This window comes from Serinus canaria, chromosome 3, assembly GCF_022539315.1.
Source record: "Serinus canaria isolate serCan28SL12 chromosome 3, serCan2020, whole genome shotgun sequence".
In the NCBI taxonomy this organism is placed as follows: Eukaryota; Metazoa; Chordata; class Aves; order Passeriformes; family Fringillidae; genus Serinus; species Serinus canaria.
Genome location: NC_066316.1, coordinates 56,398,096 through 56,414,850, shown reverse-complemented (window position 1 = coordinate 56,414,850; position 16,755 = coordinate 56,398,096). Strand labels below are relative to the sequence as shown.

The following is a 16,755-nucleotide window of genomic DNA, read 5'->3' as shown; positions in this document are numbered from 1 at the left end:
GCTGTGTTTAACTTCTTTCTTTCCCAGATTTAAAATCTAAAGTAAAAATCAAACAAACCTATTTAATTATTTCCCAGCACTGCAAATGTGATGATGCACAGTGAATGACAGTGAGGGTGGGGGATAATGGATTAATTTGCCAGTTGGATTTATAGTGGGAAGTTTTCCATAGGGCAACTATTGCCCTTTAAACTTTAAAGCCTCCAGTAAATGTTTAATTATTAGATGCTTGGAATGATGTCAGACCTGCTTTTGCTGTATTGGAGGTGCTCTCTTCAGGGTCAGCAGATTGGAGTGTGCAAGTGTTCTTCAAGATGCCCCTGCAAAATCCAGCCCTTTGGCTTAAGCTGCTGTGGGAGCTGATTTTGAAGACCTTTTTCTGGTCTCACTAATGGACGTTCACTTGTTTCTGTTTCATTCACCACTGCCAGCTGGAGAGCTTATAATGTCTTAAACTGCTACAGCTATTCACTACTTAATGCACATCTGTGCCCAAGGTCTTTTGCCAGTAGCCTGCAAAGAATTCATACAGTCTAAAGAGTAATGGGGCTGTCTTTCAATGCAAGGTTGAATTTAAGTTTTATTAATATAATAGAAGCTGTCTTTGATATTTTCTACTTTTGAATGATTAAGCAGAAATCAGCTCATGTTCTGCCTACATTGTCCATGCAGACTGCAGAGGGTGCTTTAAAGGAGAGTGTCCATCCTCCTCTCCCCCAAGAGTCTCAGTTGATAGATATTTGCACCCAGAACCCCCACACACCTATTTTAGCTTTTCTGGAGGCTGCTCCCTGTCAGCATGCTGCTAGTGGTTCCTTGCCCCCCCATCTACTATTTGCATCACTTTGTCTTCCTCTTACTGGAACAGAACTGGTGGCAGTGTTTGGTTTTTTTTGCACAGCCTCATGACAGTAACAAGGCCCTTAAAATACCATCCTTTGGCTCTGCACAGACCCTTTCAGGCTTGGTCCAGCCCAATCTGGATCTAGTTGCTGAATTGTAATTGGAACAACCAGACTAATCTCACCAATAAAATCTGTCAAACAGAAGGCATGACTTTGTCTTTCCTCCCTCTGTCATTTCAGCTGTTATGGAGTAGTCAGGCTCCTGACCTAAGGGCGTGTTTTTCATGCCTTACATAAAACTCTTCAGATCATGCAGGCACAGTAGTTCAGATGGAGAAAAGGTGTTTTGATTGCTTGTTCATTCAGCCAAAAATAAGAGCAAGCGTTACCTTTTTGGGATTCCCCCTCCCACTGTGTTAGGTATCAGAATTCAAGTCTGTTGTGAAGTGAAGATACACATGATATTTTACAGAAAATGTAGCTTAATTGAATGCCATTGTGTCAGATACAATTATAGTTCCTTGTTTCAGAAACATTTGTAATTTATTTTGTATTATCACTTTTTGTAATGTACAGGATCTGTGGTACCTGTTATACTGAAATTTCAGTGAACTGCTGGTACAGTTGCCCTCTGAATTGATGGCACTGTGAACCTTGAAGATGTAGGAGAAAGTTTATTGAAGAAGAGGGAAGGAGCAAGGATTTCTTCTATTTGACTGGTACCATTCAGAGTAAAACTAACCTTTCAGGAGCACTCAACTTTGAAGTGTGATCACAAAAAGGCATTATATACCTTCTAGGCAATTTCCCCTCACTGCTGCATTTCAGCATTATTTCAGTTTGCTAGAATGCTGCTCCAAGGGATAAGAGTTCAAAATGTGTGTATCTGACAAAATACTCAATGTGCTGAACAGCGCTTCTGAATGCAAACATATGCACAATTGCTATTTACACAGTTCAGTGGATGTGTATTATGATAAGTTTACAATATTAGCAGTAACTCCAGTCACCCTGTCTTAACAGTATTTAGGCTGAGCTGCTTAGATAAAATGTTCAGGAGATTTACTACCTGTGTGGGGGATTTCTGGTTCTTGGTGTGATATGCGAATTAGTATAGAGTTGGGATTATAAACTACTAAATAACTGTACCACTGTTATGGATTATTCTTGATCCTTTCTAATTCTGATGGCTTTTACTGAATATATAGCCTATGGAAGACTTCTCTTCATCTTGCTTAAATTGCTCGTGAATCTGTTGCATTGGGTTAGAAACTCCCATATTGCCAGATTGTGTAACAGTAATTGGTATCTTTACTTCATCTCAGCAAATGTCCATGCTTCCTTTCTGACCAGGCTGCTTGGGCAAAGGGTGTGCCTTGTGTATTTTTGTTAATTGGGTCTAGCTGCCTGCATGACTGTCCTATGGTGTCCCTGCACACTTTCCTTCAGAGATGAGGAATGGGGGGTTAAATCATCCAACTTCTTTCATTCCTCCTCACACTCAAAAAGGAGTTGATTAGTTGACATTTTAGCTGGAGTTTAATACAGCTACTTGTTTGCCACTTTGGTGCTTAACTTCTCTTAGATTAACTTGAACTAACTTATCTTTGTTGGTAATGTTTAGACTTTCTTTTACCCAGTAGAAGAATAATTTTGGTATTACCTGAGGCAGTTGCTATTGGAGTTGGTAAATTATTTCACTATTGTTGAAACTTCTGCAACTTGCTAGAACCAGCACATTTTTGTAAAAATGCTTCTTTAAAGGATCTGGAGAAGTGTTGGTGAGATACAAGAAGGCAGCAGCTGCTGCTGTGATCTTTTTGCTTCATCCTAGCTCTTAAATCCACCCTCTGCTTTGGAGACCTTTAGGTCCCTGTTTTCATTAGGTGGGTGCTAAAGTGATGCTACATCAGCGAGTCAGTTGATGGCAGTGCACTTGTGGGAGAGGAGAGTCTTGCAGTGCCCAAGTGTTGGCTTAGATGGAGGAGGGACAACAGAGGAGCTATGTGCCATGGCACTGAGGCCACTGTCAAGGCTGGACTTGGTGTGAGAGAGTGGCTGAGACCAGAGTTTTCTATGTGCAGCAGGGAACTGCATAACAATTTTGATGAGAAAATGTATAAAATGGCCAGCAGAATGTTTTTTGCATAACTGAAAATGCAATACTTGGTGATATCTGTGGATAATTAATTTTCATTGAGATTACAGAGCTCAGAGGTTCTTCAAAATGTATGGACTGCTGCTCTGGCTCAGGGAACAAGGCATCTGATGTATTGGTGATGCAAAGAGAGAAGTGTGTGGCTGGAGGAGGTTTAAGAAAAATTCTCTAAAATACTCTATGCCTTAGACTTTGTGCTTCACTGCAGGTACTAAAAATCTGAGTTTTTCTGATGGAGCATGTATGTCATCCTTGTAAGACAACTTTATGCAAGGGATATCTTCTACAGTGTTACCACAAAAAGCAGCCCAATCAAAAATGCTTTCAAAAAACTATTTTGTGGCTTGCTGCAGTTGTTATCTACTTACTCTACCTTCTACTTTTTCTTCTTCATTCTCTTGCCCAGTACTGTAAGAGTAGCATGACTTGTACTGCTGGCCATGAGTTAGGCTGATAGCAAAGGATTTTTTAAGAACTGTCACCTTCTGTGAGACTGGGGCTTGGCCTGATGCTGGCCTTGGGAGCAAGGAATCAAGCCACCATCCCCTATTGATTTCCTTGTCTGGCTCCAGGAAGATGGGTTTGTGTGCTATCACTAGGCTGCTTTTAGGGTTAGTTAAAAGATAGCTCTATGGACTAAGTGGATATTTTTGCATTTCAGGAAGAAGAAATGCCAGAGGTAGAAATTGACATTGATGACCTTCTTGATGCAGCCAATGAAGAGGAGAGAGCTCTCAAATTACAGGTAATATTATTTTATAATTTTAAATTGGAAGGTGGCTGAAGTAATGCATCTGGGTCTATATCTTGTGTTTGATTGAATCCACTGTAAGTGTAGAATCAGAATGGAGAGATTCCTAGATCCAGTCTAGCATAGTCTACCAGACTGTTCAAAGTTAATAAAAATCCTTTTAGATAAAAAAATTTTTAGAAGGTAGGTAATAACAATAGTAAATAAAAGTTCAAAGAACACAGTAATAGAGGGAGATATGCTAAGCCAAATTAGCCTCATTCTAATTTGTAAAAGTATATAAAATAAAGAATAGAAAACATGGGAAAATGAAGAATAGCACATGGAAAAAGCTATATGACTGAGAGTCAGTTATGATGACCAGATAGTTTCTGTGATTTACTTCAGCAGTAGAAATACGTATACAGACTAGAAATCTTCCCTTGTGCTTAGGCTACTGGCAATTATTTCTTTCTATACCAGAAAGAAATTGGAACCCATCAAAAAGTTCAAAGAAAGGGTAAGATGGTCAGGAACAGGAATTAGTCAGGAAATTCAAAAGCCATCTACCATAATTAAACAGTTTAAACCAGCTCTCTAAACTTTTGAATGTTGTGTGAGGTAGGAATTAATGAATAGAAGAATGAGGGGGAAAAGAAAAGAAATATAATTGCCTTAATATAAATCTCTCTCTAAATCAATAAATAAGACCAATAGGAAATGTTTCCATTTATAATATTTTCAGATGCACTAGGAAAAGGAAAAGTGTTCTAGAGTCGTGGCTTGCCCTCAGCTTGCTCCCGGGAGGTGACTAATGTGGTGCTTCCATGCAGCCCATCTCATTTTAGTGCCTGTTAGCACCCTTTTCTCAGTGCCTGCTGGCCAGACACAGAGACGTGGGGCATGGCCCCAGGCTGTTTGCTCAGCGTTCATAAATAGCTTTGCTGCTTCTGCCTAAACTAGCTGCAGCAGCCCCCTGCTAGGAATGCCCTGCTAGGAATAACTAACGTCTCTATTTCTGCATTGCAAAGACTCTCATGTCCTCACAGAACGCTGCCTTTCACATGTCTGCTCCTGGGAGAAATGTTCTTGGATTCTCCTCTGCTTCTCAGTTTTCTTTGGAGACAGGGGTTTTGTAACTTCCCACCTAGAGAAAGAAGCCATTATATCTCTCCTGGTACAAATCATTCTGATCCACACAGGGAGCAAAGGTGACTTGTATAACTTTGGGTTTTCAATAACATCTTCATTCAGTGATTTCTGTTCTTGCTTATTTTCTTTCTCCCCTCCCTTGCCAGGTTTCATACCATGACTTGTTTGTGTTTACTATTACTCTGTATGGATACTGACACTTTCATATTTTGCTTCTAGGAAACTCTTGTAGATTGCTACAAACCAACAGAGGTAAAAGACTTTTTTAAAATGCTATTAACCTGTGGAAACTGTAGTTATGTTCAAGCTAAAGTAATTTTATTTTTATTCTTATGATAAAGTAATTAGATGAATATTAATGGCTAGCTGATAGACTTGGAGCTTTATATCCTAAAAACGTTTGTGATTGTCACTTAGCTACAGTAGGAATGTAATTGTACGCTGTGGAGAGACTGCTGGTCATTCCAGCTGAACTACCAGTATTGTTTGCTGTAATGTCCTTCTGGCTATACTGACTTTTAAAGCTGCAAGATGTTATGTTACAAGAAAACTAAATATAGTTATCATCAGATGGCTAAAATATTTGCATGTTGGACTGTGCTCTTCACTGTGAAATCATTTAATTTTATCTAGGACAGTAAAATTTATTCTGAGAACTTTTATGCAGATATGCAGCTTGGCTAATTGTTTGTGTGAATGGACTTGAACAAGATTGTGGGATAACCTGTACTAGCAGGATTGAGTTACTCAACTTTCAGCTTGTGTATCTATTGATGTGTCCAGTGCCAATATAGCCTGCTTTTCATACAGTAATGCGTTCTTACTAGGAAGAGTAAATATTATAAAGAAACCCCTTTGACTCATTGTAAAAATCAAAAGTTTAGGTGATGGGTCGCTTAGTTAGTTCCGTTTCCATAGTCAGTTCTTTCCCAGAAGTGGCTGCTGCACAGTGTTTAATAGAGGGTGGTGATAGCCTGTTGGCTTACAGGATTCTCTTGTCACAGACCTTTCACCTGTGCATGACTAGAAGCCAGGTGTTTGGTTTTGAAATAAGGCTTCAAATAGGTTGGTTCTTCTGTACTATCTGCAGCTGTAGTCACATAAACTGGTGGGACTTAAGGATAGTCAGACTATCAGGAAGAACTGCTGGTGTGGTTGAATAGGCACTTCACAGTCCGTGAGATATTTTCTTCAAGGCTTTTTTCATTTTTATTGATTCCTGTGGTAGATTGGGAAGATTCTCTGAAATTGCTATTTTAGTTGCTTGTACAAACATTTTGACAGTGGGGAATTGACCCAGAAAGACTCAGCTGGTAACATCTGTACAGTTTGTTGTGTGTTGTATCTTGGTTGCCTTACAGCAGATAACACATCTTCCATTACGGAGATGCCATAATGCCACATCTTCAGCTGTCTCAGTGTAGTAATGTGTGGTCTTGTTCACAGGGGTTCCAGGATGAGGGAAGAGACGAGAAAGTTGACTCCATGTATCAGAAGCTTGATTTATTATTATATGATAGATAATATATTAAAACTATACTAAAAGAATAGAGGAAAGGATTTCACTACAAGGCTAAGCTAAGAATAGAAAAGGAATGAATAACAAAGGTCTTCTCTCAGACCGAGACCGGCCGGACAGGTGAACTGTGATTGGCCCGTAATTGGAAACAGCCTGATGAGGCCAATCACAGATTCCTCCTGTTGCATTCCACAGCAGCAGATAAGAATTGTTTACAGTTTGTTCCTGAGGCCTCTCAGTTTCTCAGGAGGGGAAAAATCCTAAGGAAAGGATTTTTCATAAAACATGTCGGTGACAGTAATGCTACACTACAAATGACCCTGTTAGCCTTCTTCAGCCTTCTCTAAGCAAGTGCCATTGAACCTTGGTGCTTCTTCTTAAGATGAGTGTGAAGATGGATACAGCATGTGGAGCCTGCTGTGGCCCTTGTCACAGGCTAGTAAGAGAAAGCTGGAGTCATGACTAGGTGGGAGAAACAGGTTGCCAAGGGTTTAACAGTCAGTCATGTGCTGACCTCTTATCTCTGAAGACAGAGGAAGAAGGCAGAGATCCAATAATTACTCTTCTTCCTTCTTCCTTAAACATGCCATATGAATTATTTTTTTTTAGCTGTGAAGTTTGACACAATGCAAGGACAAATTTCAGAAAACTGATAAGGATACATGACAGATGGCAGTGAGTGTTCCACAGGAAACCTTGGTTCTAGAACTACAGGGAAGATTTGTGCCGTACTGGTAAATGAAGTTGGTGTGGCAGTTCTCAGGAAACAACATTCTGGACACATCCTTGTCTGCCCTCAAGTCACCTGGGTCAAGGTCGGATTTTAGTACTGAGGTGGTGACCTGTGTCTTCAGTCCTTTGTGGATGGGATGGAGGCAGCTCCCTTGTCTGTGAGAATTTTCATCTTCCTTGACAATCTATAGAGACAGCCAAGTTGAGAGGGTACTCAATCCACTCACTCTATACAGATGAAAGGAAGTTGTAGAAGGATGGTGTTTGGCTCTTCTCCCAGGAACTAGTGATAGAAGAGGACATAGCCTCTTCTGCTAGGGGTGCCAGGGGAGTTTAGGTTAGACATTAGGAAGAAATTCTTCACAAAAGGATTGGTAAGTATTGGAATGGGCTTCCAAGAGATGGTGGAGTCACTACCATGGAGTTGTTCAAGGAGAGGTACTTTGTGCCATGGTTTAGTTGACAAGGTGGTGTTTGGTCATAGTTTGGACTCAGTCTCAGAAGTCTTTTCCAACTTAATTGATTCTGTGATTCTGTGAGGATAGTTTCCAAAATGAGTCACGTCCCAGGACTCTTTTACCATAGCAATTTTTTTTTCATCTATGGCATGGTGAGCCCAGTAATACTGCATGACTGCTAGTTTAGGCTACTTAAAAACAGTGATTTTTATCCTGCCATGTGTGGACTAAAGAGCCTTTTAGTTGGCTTAAATTTGCTATGTAAGGATCCATACCTTGTTTAGAAAATCTGCAATCTTTTTATATTTGCAGACCATTCAAAACTATTGAGGTAGTTGGCTTGTGAAAGGATTTTTAGAGGATTTGTGGAGAACGAACATGAGCTAATGGAATTTCTCCTGACCAATGAAATACAGTCTGTCAAGTGCACTAGGAGTTTTATTATCAAGAGTTATACAATTTGCAAAATGTAGTGATCCCTAAGTGGGGGAAAAATTATGTAATATGATGTCCCTGCTATTCAGAACAAAAAGAAAAATAGTACAGGCAAAAAGCTTAACTCAAAGCTTAACCCAGCTGTGAAAAAAACCCTCTAAATCTGCAAATTTATATCTTAAGACAGTTTTGCTCAGTATCTTCCATTTAGACTAAAGGTTAAGGAAAGACTGAGGAATGTTTATATGTATCCTGGATTGACTTTTCATCAGGAAGCTGAGTTATCCAGGTCATTTAAAATATGGAAAGAGTTCCCAACTTCTTTAACAATTTGGCCAAAGATAGTAGCTGACAGTAACTAATGAGGAACTGTTACAAAACCTTTCTTCTAATGGAAATACCACTAGACTGTTGAATGTGCTTTAAAATATTAAAAGCTTTTCTTAGGTAGCAGTTATGGCTGTTTTGATTTGTATGGAAATATGCTTAATGTGGGACCTTTATGTAAAGAATTATTATGTACACAAACTCAAAGGATTTAGTATCTGCTAAATCAGTACCATAATCAAATTTTGGATTTGAACTTTTGTAATTGAAGCGGAGCAGGGAGCAGCATCCTCTTCCTGGATCATCTGTGTTCCAGTCAGTTCTTCATACAGTTCCACATGTCACTTGTGGAAAATCCCACTCTGACCTTTGAGTTGCTGTCTCAGCTCTGTCTGGTGTTCTCTGTCATCATCTGATGGTGGAGAATCTTTACATTCACAGTGAATATAACAGATTTAAGTATAATCTACAACCTTGATGATAGATCTTTAGTATCTTTAGATACTTCACAATACATTCTTATTTAGGATAGGAAGATAGTTGTGATTGTGAAATCCATGAGTTTTTTTCAAGACACATATTTTGAAGAAGGCTGACTAAATCTGTATTGCTGTTATCTCTGCTATTGGTAACAGCAAGGCCACTTATTTAGACTGGGCATTGGAGAAAATCTGAAATATTTATGGCTGATGTGAATTAGAGCTTCCAGTAGTGAGACAGTCAAAGTGATGACAGGAAAAATGACAAGGAAACTCTTAAATTGCTATGGGAGAGAAATCCAATGAGTGGGCAATTTTTATGCTCACTGGCTCCAAAAGATGCAGCTGAGCAACACAAGGTCTGCAGATAATGAGTGTTTGAAAAGAACGGAATAAATTAGATTTGCAGTTTATTTACTTCTTTCTTTTCTTATAGAAATATACAAAGCTTAAGATGAATCAGCTGGAGATCTTTCCCATTCAAGCAGGATTAAATCTATTTTGTTAGTACAATTCTTCACTTAGTGAAAAATGGGAGAAAAAGGAGATTAAATTGCATCATAAAAGAAAGTTGCATAGTTGGAAGCTTCTAGGAATAATTTTTAATATAGTTTGCAAACAAACTACGTTGAATTGTTGTGGATATTTTCCGGAGAACTTGGGCAGAAATTTGATTAGTGACTACTCAATTGCCCCAGTGGTTGGACTATTTCAGCAGCTTCTAACATTTTTGAAAAAGGTAGGGATGCATTTGCTTAACTGTATGTTTCTCCAAGTTTAATTCCTAGTTGGAGCAAATGACAGGCTTGTGATGCAACTTTTTAGAGTTGTCTAGGCACTGTGGTTTTTGAAGATAAAAGCTGTTTTGAGTACTTATTGACATATTGTATATTTTTAGTATACAGGCATGAATAGAAAGCTCAATGGTTCTGAAACAGAACCCCACAACTTTTGAAGTACCTTATGTTCATTTTGGTCCTAATATGTTATCAATTATTTCCAGTTAATGTTACTGTTTGTTTTTTCTATTGCAAGGCAGCAATATGTAGGATGCCCACAAGAAGCAATATTCACTGCAGGTGTGTCCTAAAGCCTCAATGTAGTGTGCTGCCTTACATCCGGGCAAGTCAGGGCAGGTGATGGGTGGTAAATTATTAAGTAACAGCAAATGTATTTTATGTCCATATTACTTGAAATGAAATAGGAGAATTTGTAGAGAAAAAAGGTTAGAAAACATGCTTGTTTAAAAGCAATGCAGGCAGATGCATTTCAAGTAAAACATGATTTCTTGTTCATCCATTTGACCACTGAATTCAGTGAACTAAAGCTTTTTATGTGCCTGCTGAGATCTGCCCTATATTGTACTACACAGCCTTGGAGGGAATTAAGGTTGCACGTTTTCATTTCTGCAAGTAATCACAAACACAACTGATAAATACCCATAGCAATATCTGAAGGGAAGAGCAAGTGGTGATTTGACAAGAATAAGCTGCGCTTGTTTTCGTGCTGCCGAATTGGAGAATCATTGGGCTGCAAGTCTGAGCTGTAGCTAAGCGTTGTGGTATGTAGTTAGTGCCTTATACACAGCTCACCAAGAAGATAAAGTGCTGCAAAAATTTCATAGTCTGGACACTGATGGTGCTGTGGCCTCACTGGAGAGGGCATGTTGAGGGCTCAGTGAGGCTACAGAGATGCTGCACTGGTTCTTGCTAATAGAAGGCACCTTCTGGCCCTGTTCTTCCAAAGCAGTTCCCTTTTCTCTGTACAATTGGCTTTATGGGGGGTTGAGCCTGTGTGGAAGAGAAGGTGTTTGGCAGTAAGATGGGTTATTATTTAGGTTCCTTTCTCAAGTAGCTGTGAGATTGCTCTCCAGGCTGACTTTAGTTTTTACATCCAACTAATAAAGCCATCTCCAAGAAATAGACTTGGGCAAACAGTTAAGGAAGTCTTGGGTTTTGACCGGGCTATAGGGAAGTAAAGCTGTTAAGGAAAGCTGACTTTGGATTAATTTCATGCTCTAGTGAAGCAGGAGGACTAGAAACTCTAAATTTTAGTTTAAAAACTAGTCCTACTACATAGGTACTGTTTGAGGAAGAGAAATCTGGAGAGGCAGAGTCTAATTAGTCTCCAGAATTAATTGGAAGACTTGAATAGGAAGCCTGGAATTCATTGTCTGTCAAATGACCTCATTAAAACAATGAGTCACACAACCAAAGCAGAGAGGTGAAGTGATTTCCTCCCCTTTCCTGAATTATCATTTCACCTCTGTTTTTTGCCTTTATTTTTTTGCCTAAGGCTGAATATAGATGAGTTCAAATGAACTATAGATTTAGTCTGTCTCTCATTAAAATTTGCCTTTAGAATTAGAATGATGTCTTCTAGAAACAATGATTTAGTATTACAAATTAAAAAGACTCTCAATACTTGTAATAAGGGTGCCTCCTTGCAGAAAATCTGTAAAAAAGAATTTTAACTAAGTGTGCATGCATTTTTGCACTTTCTAAAGACTTTATTTTTCATTTTATTTACCACGGCACAAATTGCTGGTGTGAGATTTTTCTTGTATTAGAAGTGCATGTAGCCTGTGTATTCCTGGCTATAACCCTTCAAGGAATAATCAATAAGTTTTTGAGTCCTTAGCTGACTTATTCTTGTTTTTTAACTCCATGAATTAAATCAATATATATAGGTAGATAATTCAAGCTGTATTACAGAAGTGATTTTAACATAGATTAGTACATGGTCAGCTTTAAAATGTCTGATGCTGAATTTCAGCATGTCTTGTTAGGGGGGATTTCAGTAAAATGCTCTGTGTAAAATGATTTTTGTGTACGAGGTAGAGATAGATGTGGATATTAGGTCTTGACTCAAATGGCCACAAGGAGCAGCACTGCAGTTTTTGAGCAATGGCTTAAGAAAATAAAATGGGTATTGCTGACATAAACCTGAGTTGGTTAGTTGTAAAGTGAAGGTTTACTGAAATGCTGTGAAGTCTCCTTTCCTGCCTCCATGAGGTAAAATGTGCATCTTTTCTAGAATGCTGATTTTCCTTCATGGGGAAGGAAAAGCAAAGCAAGAAAGGCACCAGAGCACAACTGTGTTGATGTCAGCCAGCTCCATGTGAGTGTCATATGCAAAGTGATACTTAAATCAGAAATGTGCTGAACCAATGCTGTGGTTTGGGTGCCTATGGAAGTGTACAACAGCGCTACTGCATTATGCAAAATGTCTGCCACATGCAAAATGCTCTTGTTGGGTTTTACTCTTTGGTACTGCAGACCCTTATTTCAAGGTAGAAAAAAAAATCATGAGGGATATGAGGGATAAAACCTTTAAAATTATTATATGTACTTCTTCAAATGAATGCCTTCTCTGCCTTAAGAATAGTTGCAGTTGCTTCAGATCTCCTTTTGGAGGATGACCCTACACTTTGGTTTATTTTGGCAGCATTAAATTTCTGGTGGTGTTAAACTTGCCTGAAAACTTCAAGCAAATATTTTGTTTTGCAAAAGATGGCGCTTGTGATAGCTCTTCAAAGTTAAGGGGAGGAATTCCTCTCTTTTGCTGTAATTTCATATTAAAAAGCAACTGACCCTTGGCTACATTTCATAGAGTCCCTTGCTCCAGACTCTACTGAGCTGTGGGAGAATGGGCAGAGGAATGGCAGGGTGGGATAGCCCTAATGACTGCAGAGTGCCATAGGTGTTCCTGTCCACTCTGCAGATGTCCTTTCCCATAAGGCTCTTACTTCAGTGAAGCTACTGGAGAGTTTCCAGATGCAGTCTTCTTGTAGAGTATTTTGTGGCTTGAACAGACAATTTAAAATTTTTCTAAGGGAAGAACTGCACTTCAGCCCATTCTTCTCCAAAGCTGCCTTAATCTGATGGAACTATAGTTTGTTGGTTTTATTTAAATGGAAAGACTTGCTGAGATGCAATACAAATGACACTAATCCCAAGTAAAAATCTTCTAAGATTGCTTTATTTCTCTAATGGTTGTACTGCAAGGCTTTATATAAATTTGATAAGTAAAAAATCCTAAAGTGTGTTTACGTGTTTCAAGCAGCACCATGCCATATAGTTTTGCATTATCTAACAGATCCTTCCAGTGATGATATGTTGACACAGTACTAATGCAAAGTTTGTTGAAAGCTGTGAATTTTTAGAGTAAGCATGTCTTCCTCCTTCTATTTTTCAGTGGAGAAGTACTGGAATGTGACAAGTTTAAAGTTGATATTGTTGCAGTGGCTTGTGCTTTTATGAAGTAAGACAGCCTCAAGAGGATGGAGGGAGAGCATTTGGGGGTCTTAAGAAACCTATTTTTCTGATCATGTGATTAGGCTGTCTGTCTAGATGGGAAGCATGATATTTATATGCATAGATGTATTCCTGAAGTGGCCTTTGCTTGGTTCAGGGTGGAGACCCCACTGTTGTGTAGCTGCTCTGCCTTTGCTGCTGTTCATTGCAGCCACAGGTAGTGTGGATGCAGCTCACTATAGATATGCATAATCTGTCAGGAAAGGAAATTGGTTTGTTGGGACCACGGTGCCACCAGAAAAACCTGACATATTTCTTAATTTAAAATACATGTTTATGCAGGCTTTCCTTACACAAAGTGTAAGACCTTGTAATACGTGTTTGTGTGACCATTTTTGAAAGGTACTGTGTTGTCATTGAAGTGGTGACTTTGTTCACTGGCTTTTTTAACTTCAAGCATTCATCCAGGAAATCATGCTTTTAGTTATTTCATAGAATCACAGAATGGTTGGGGTTGGAAGGTACCTTAAAGAACATCTAGTTTGGCTGCCAAGGGCTGGGACACCATCAACTAGGTTCAAAGCCCTGTCCAACCTGGCTTTTCACATCAACCTAACTGAATAATTACATTCCATGTTTACAGCCAGCTGATTTCATAAGAACCTTTTTGTAGGTTTATACACAGTACTGTGGCTAAACATTATTTTCCCAATGTGACAGTAAGGAGGTCATTTAGCTTTTAATGCACCTGCAAGAAATTGTATGCCAGAAGAATTTCAGAGAATGACACATATCTGTAAGCTTCTGTTATCACACAGTTCAAAAGGAGGAAATCTGCTGAAACTGGGGAAAATATCACTGTGAATAAAGGCCTGGTCCATGAATTAGTTTGTTGTGTTCCGGGTTTTTTGGGATTTTTTCTGGGAGTGTTTTGGCATTTGTTTGTTTGTTTTCAAAGTAGGGTCATTCACTTAGTTCTGCAACCAGTTTAACCCATGATAAACCAGTGGTGCTCCCTCTGGCTCCTTGTTCCTGCCTTGCCTTGGACTGACACAAGCGTTAGTGTGGGCTGAATGGTGGGCCTGGTCAGAGAGCTGAGCCAGCTTGGAAGTAGCAAGGCAAGAGGAAAAACAGCTGAGTTTTTTAGCCAGATCAGCTTTCTTGTACGGCTCACTATGCAGCCAACCAAAATACTAGTTCCAGCATGGAGAGTAGCAAGAGAAACACCTCTTTTGGCAAGAGTGCTGATTTCTGTGCAGGCTTAAGCTGTGGAAGTCTGCTCTCACTGTTTGCATTGTATCCAGCCATAAGTTTTGCTTCATTCAGTAGTTGGTATAAGGCCGTGTGCAGTAAAAGCCTGAAAGATGGGTTATAACTGAGCCAGCATAATCACAAGGAAAAGCTCGTTGTTCACACTTCTGCTGGATGGGAAGGATGTGTATAATGTTCCTGGTTATCAGGTCAGAGAAATTCCAGCTTAGCAGTAGAAGCTTAAATAAAAATATATAATTTCCATTTTTTTTTAAAAAAAACTTTATTATAGTATTATGGGATCATTAAAATTACTCATATTTTCTGTTTTTTTCCTAGGAATTTATCAAAGAGCTGCTAACTCGGATAAGAGGAATGAGGAAACTCAGTCCCCCTCAAAAGAAGAGTATATAAATAACTCAAAGTAATAGCACTCTGTAAAAGACATGGCAAGGGAAATGGGACTTTGAATACAAGACCTTTATTAAAATAATTGTCTTTCTCCACAACTTTTTTGATTTTATTAAGTTTTGACTCAAGGATATTTTTTTGGTGTGTTTTAAGGGTTCTTTTTTAAGTGTCAATTATTTTTTATCAAAATATCAACAATTTGGATGCTGCTCAACTTTCACCTGAGGATTACTGAAGCAAGTGAAGAATCCAAGAGTTAGAGATGAGGGGCAGCAAGCCTATGTGGTGAACCAGAAGATCTTGTAAATTTACAGAGCTAGGAGACTTCTCCTTGCAACTAGTTGGATAACGTTTCTTAAGTTGGTTGTACATTTAACTCATGGATGTCAAGTTTCTTGTGCTTGTCTGTACATAAATTTTAAAGTGGGTTGTGAATACTGTTTCACATGGATGGAAGGAAAAGTTTGTTGTAGTAAATTATTTAAATGGTGGTTATTGCAAATTTGCTACCAAAAGGTACCAATTTAGATTACTAAAATGAATGCTGCCATTTTTCTAAATACCCTTAAAGCAGCCCAGTGAAGAATCTCATCATATCTCCTTGTTTAGACTGCAGCATATGAAAATTGGGAATTTTAAGGGCTTAATTTGTAGACTTAAAAGTTATTTGATTGACTTTGATGCTTTGCCAGGATCACTTCCTCTCCACCTCATGGTGTTTTGGAGCTGTGCTAACCTATAGTGAAAATGGGCCTGGAGTGATATCTAGAGAAATGTCCAATTTAAAAGCTGGTTCATGCTGGAGGAAAGGCAGTGATACCAAAATGAATTGTAAGTACTGTACTGCATTTAATGATGTGGTCTTAATCAAATGCAGATTCCTCTCCTATAAAGGTAGGCAAAGAGTAATACAGCCTTTGTTTATGGCTCTGCCCTGAGAAGTGGGAGACTTCTTAACTTGGGCTCTCTTACTTGTAAGAGCAAGAGCAGAGATCCCTGCTCCCTTCTGGAAAATGTCCTAACTAGAATGTTTGATAAGCTACCATTTACTGGTAGGTGACATTAGTCAGGCATTTTATATCAAGGGTGCTCTGAACATATTTTATTTTTCAAAAGAAGTACATGTTTGTGAATTTTATGTATACTGGCAAGCTTTTTTAATGTATTTAATTTTGTAATGTTTACTGATGATTTTATTTACCAGATATTTACCCAAATAAATGGAACAACTTGTGACTTGTTACATGTACACTTTACAAGACTACTGTTGCTGAGTAGGTTTGTAAATGGAATTGTTTGTCAAAAAGAGAAGCCTGTAAGGTGGTGAGTATTGACCCTAACTGGCTTTTAATGTACCCAGTATCACTCAGCCCTTGCCCAGTATCACTTACATTCCTGTAACCTGGTGCACATTTGAGTCTCCTCCGGATGAGGCCTTCTTGCCCTGTGCCCTAGGGAATTTAAAAAGGGGTGGGGAAAAAAAAAGCTTGGAAATTCTTTCAGATAAATGCTGATAAATTCAGATTTTTTTTTTTTTTTTTTTTGTCCACCAAAGACAGGGGAAGGCTTACACTGGGTGGCTCTCAGTTTCCTAGTGAAGGTGTGGCAGAAGAAGATCTTTCAGGAGACACTCTACCTTTCTTCCTTTAGGCACCTTTTTGGATCCTCAAGAAATTTCAGCACTTCTGAGAAAAGACTCACCTGCAGCACTTTAAATCTTGTATTGCTGAAGTTGCAGTTTATCTCTGGTTTGGACTTGGTGGCAATTCTCATGTTCAGAGTTTTGAGATGGAGTCTGAAACAAGCCACAGTTTGAACAATAAGGGTTCTGGTAATTTTCACATTCACAGATGCATTTTGTGACTTCACTGACAATTTCAAATAACACCTTTTTTCCTTTATAATAATGGTGTGCCAAATCAGATGTCAGTTAATGGCAACTGTACCAGTTCTCTCATTACCTACAGCAAAAAATACTATCCACAAATATTTTTTCTTTCAT

At 38.8% G+C, this 16,755-nt stretch overlaps 1 protein-coding gene across 2 annotated transcripts in view; it reads left to right on the top strand.

The window, feature by feature from the left end:
• PPP1R14C (protein phosphatase 1 regulatory inhibitor subunit 14C) overlaps positions 1 to 16,002 on the top strand; it is a 51,005-nt gene extending 35,003 nt beyond the window's left edge. The window contains exons 2-4 of one of the 2 annotated variants that reach the window (XM_050972256.1): positions 3,665 to 3,748; positions 5,105 to 5,137; positions 14,682 to 16,002. In XM_050972256.1, coding sequence (XP_050828213.1) covers positions 3,665 to 3,748; positions 5,105 to 5,137; positions 14,682 to 14,756 — 192 coding nt within the window. In that variant the 3' untranslated portion in view covers positions 14,757 to 16,002. The remainder of the gene's footprint in view (positions 1 to 3,664; positions 3,749 to 5,104; positions 5,138 to 14,681) is intronic. The other variant, XM_050972257.1, reaches the window with a different exon arrangement.
• The last annotated feature ends 753 nt before the right edge of the window (positions 16,003 to 16,755 follow it).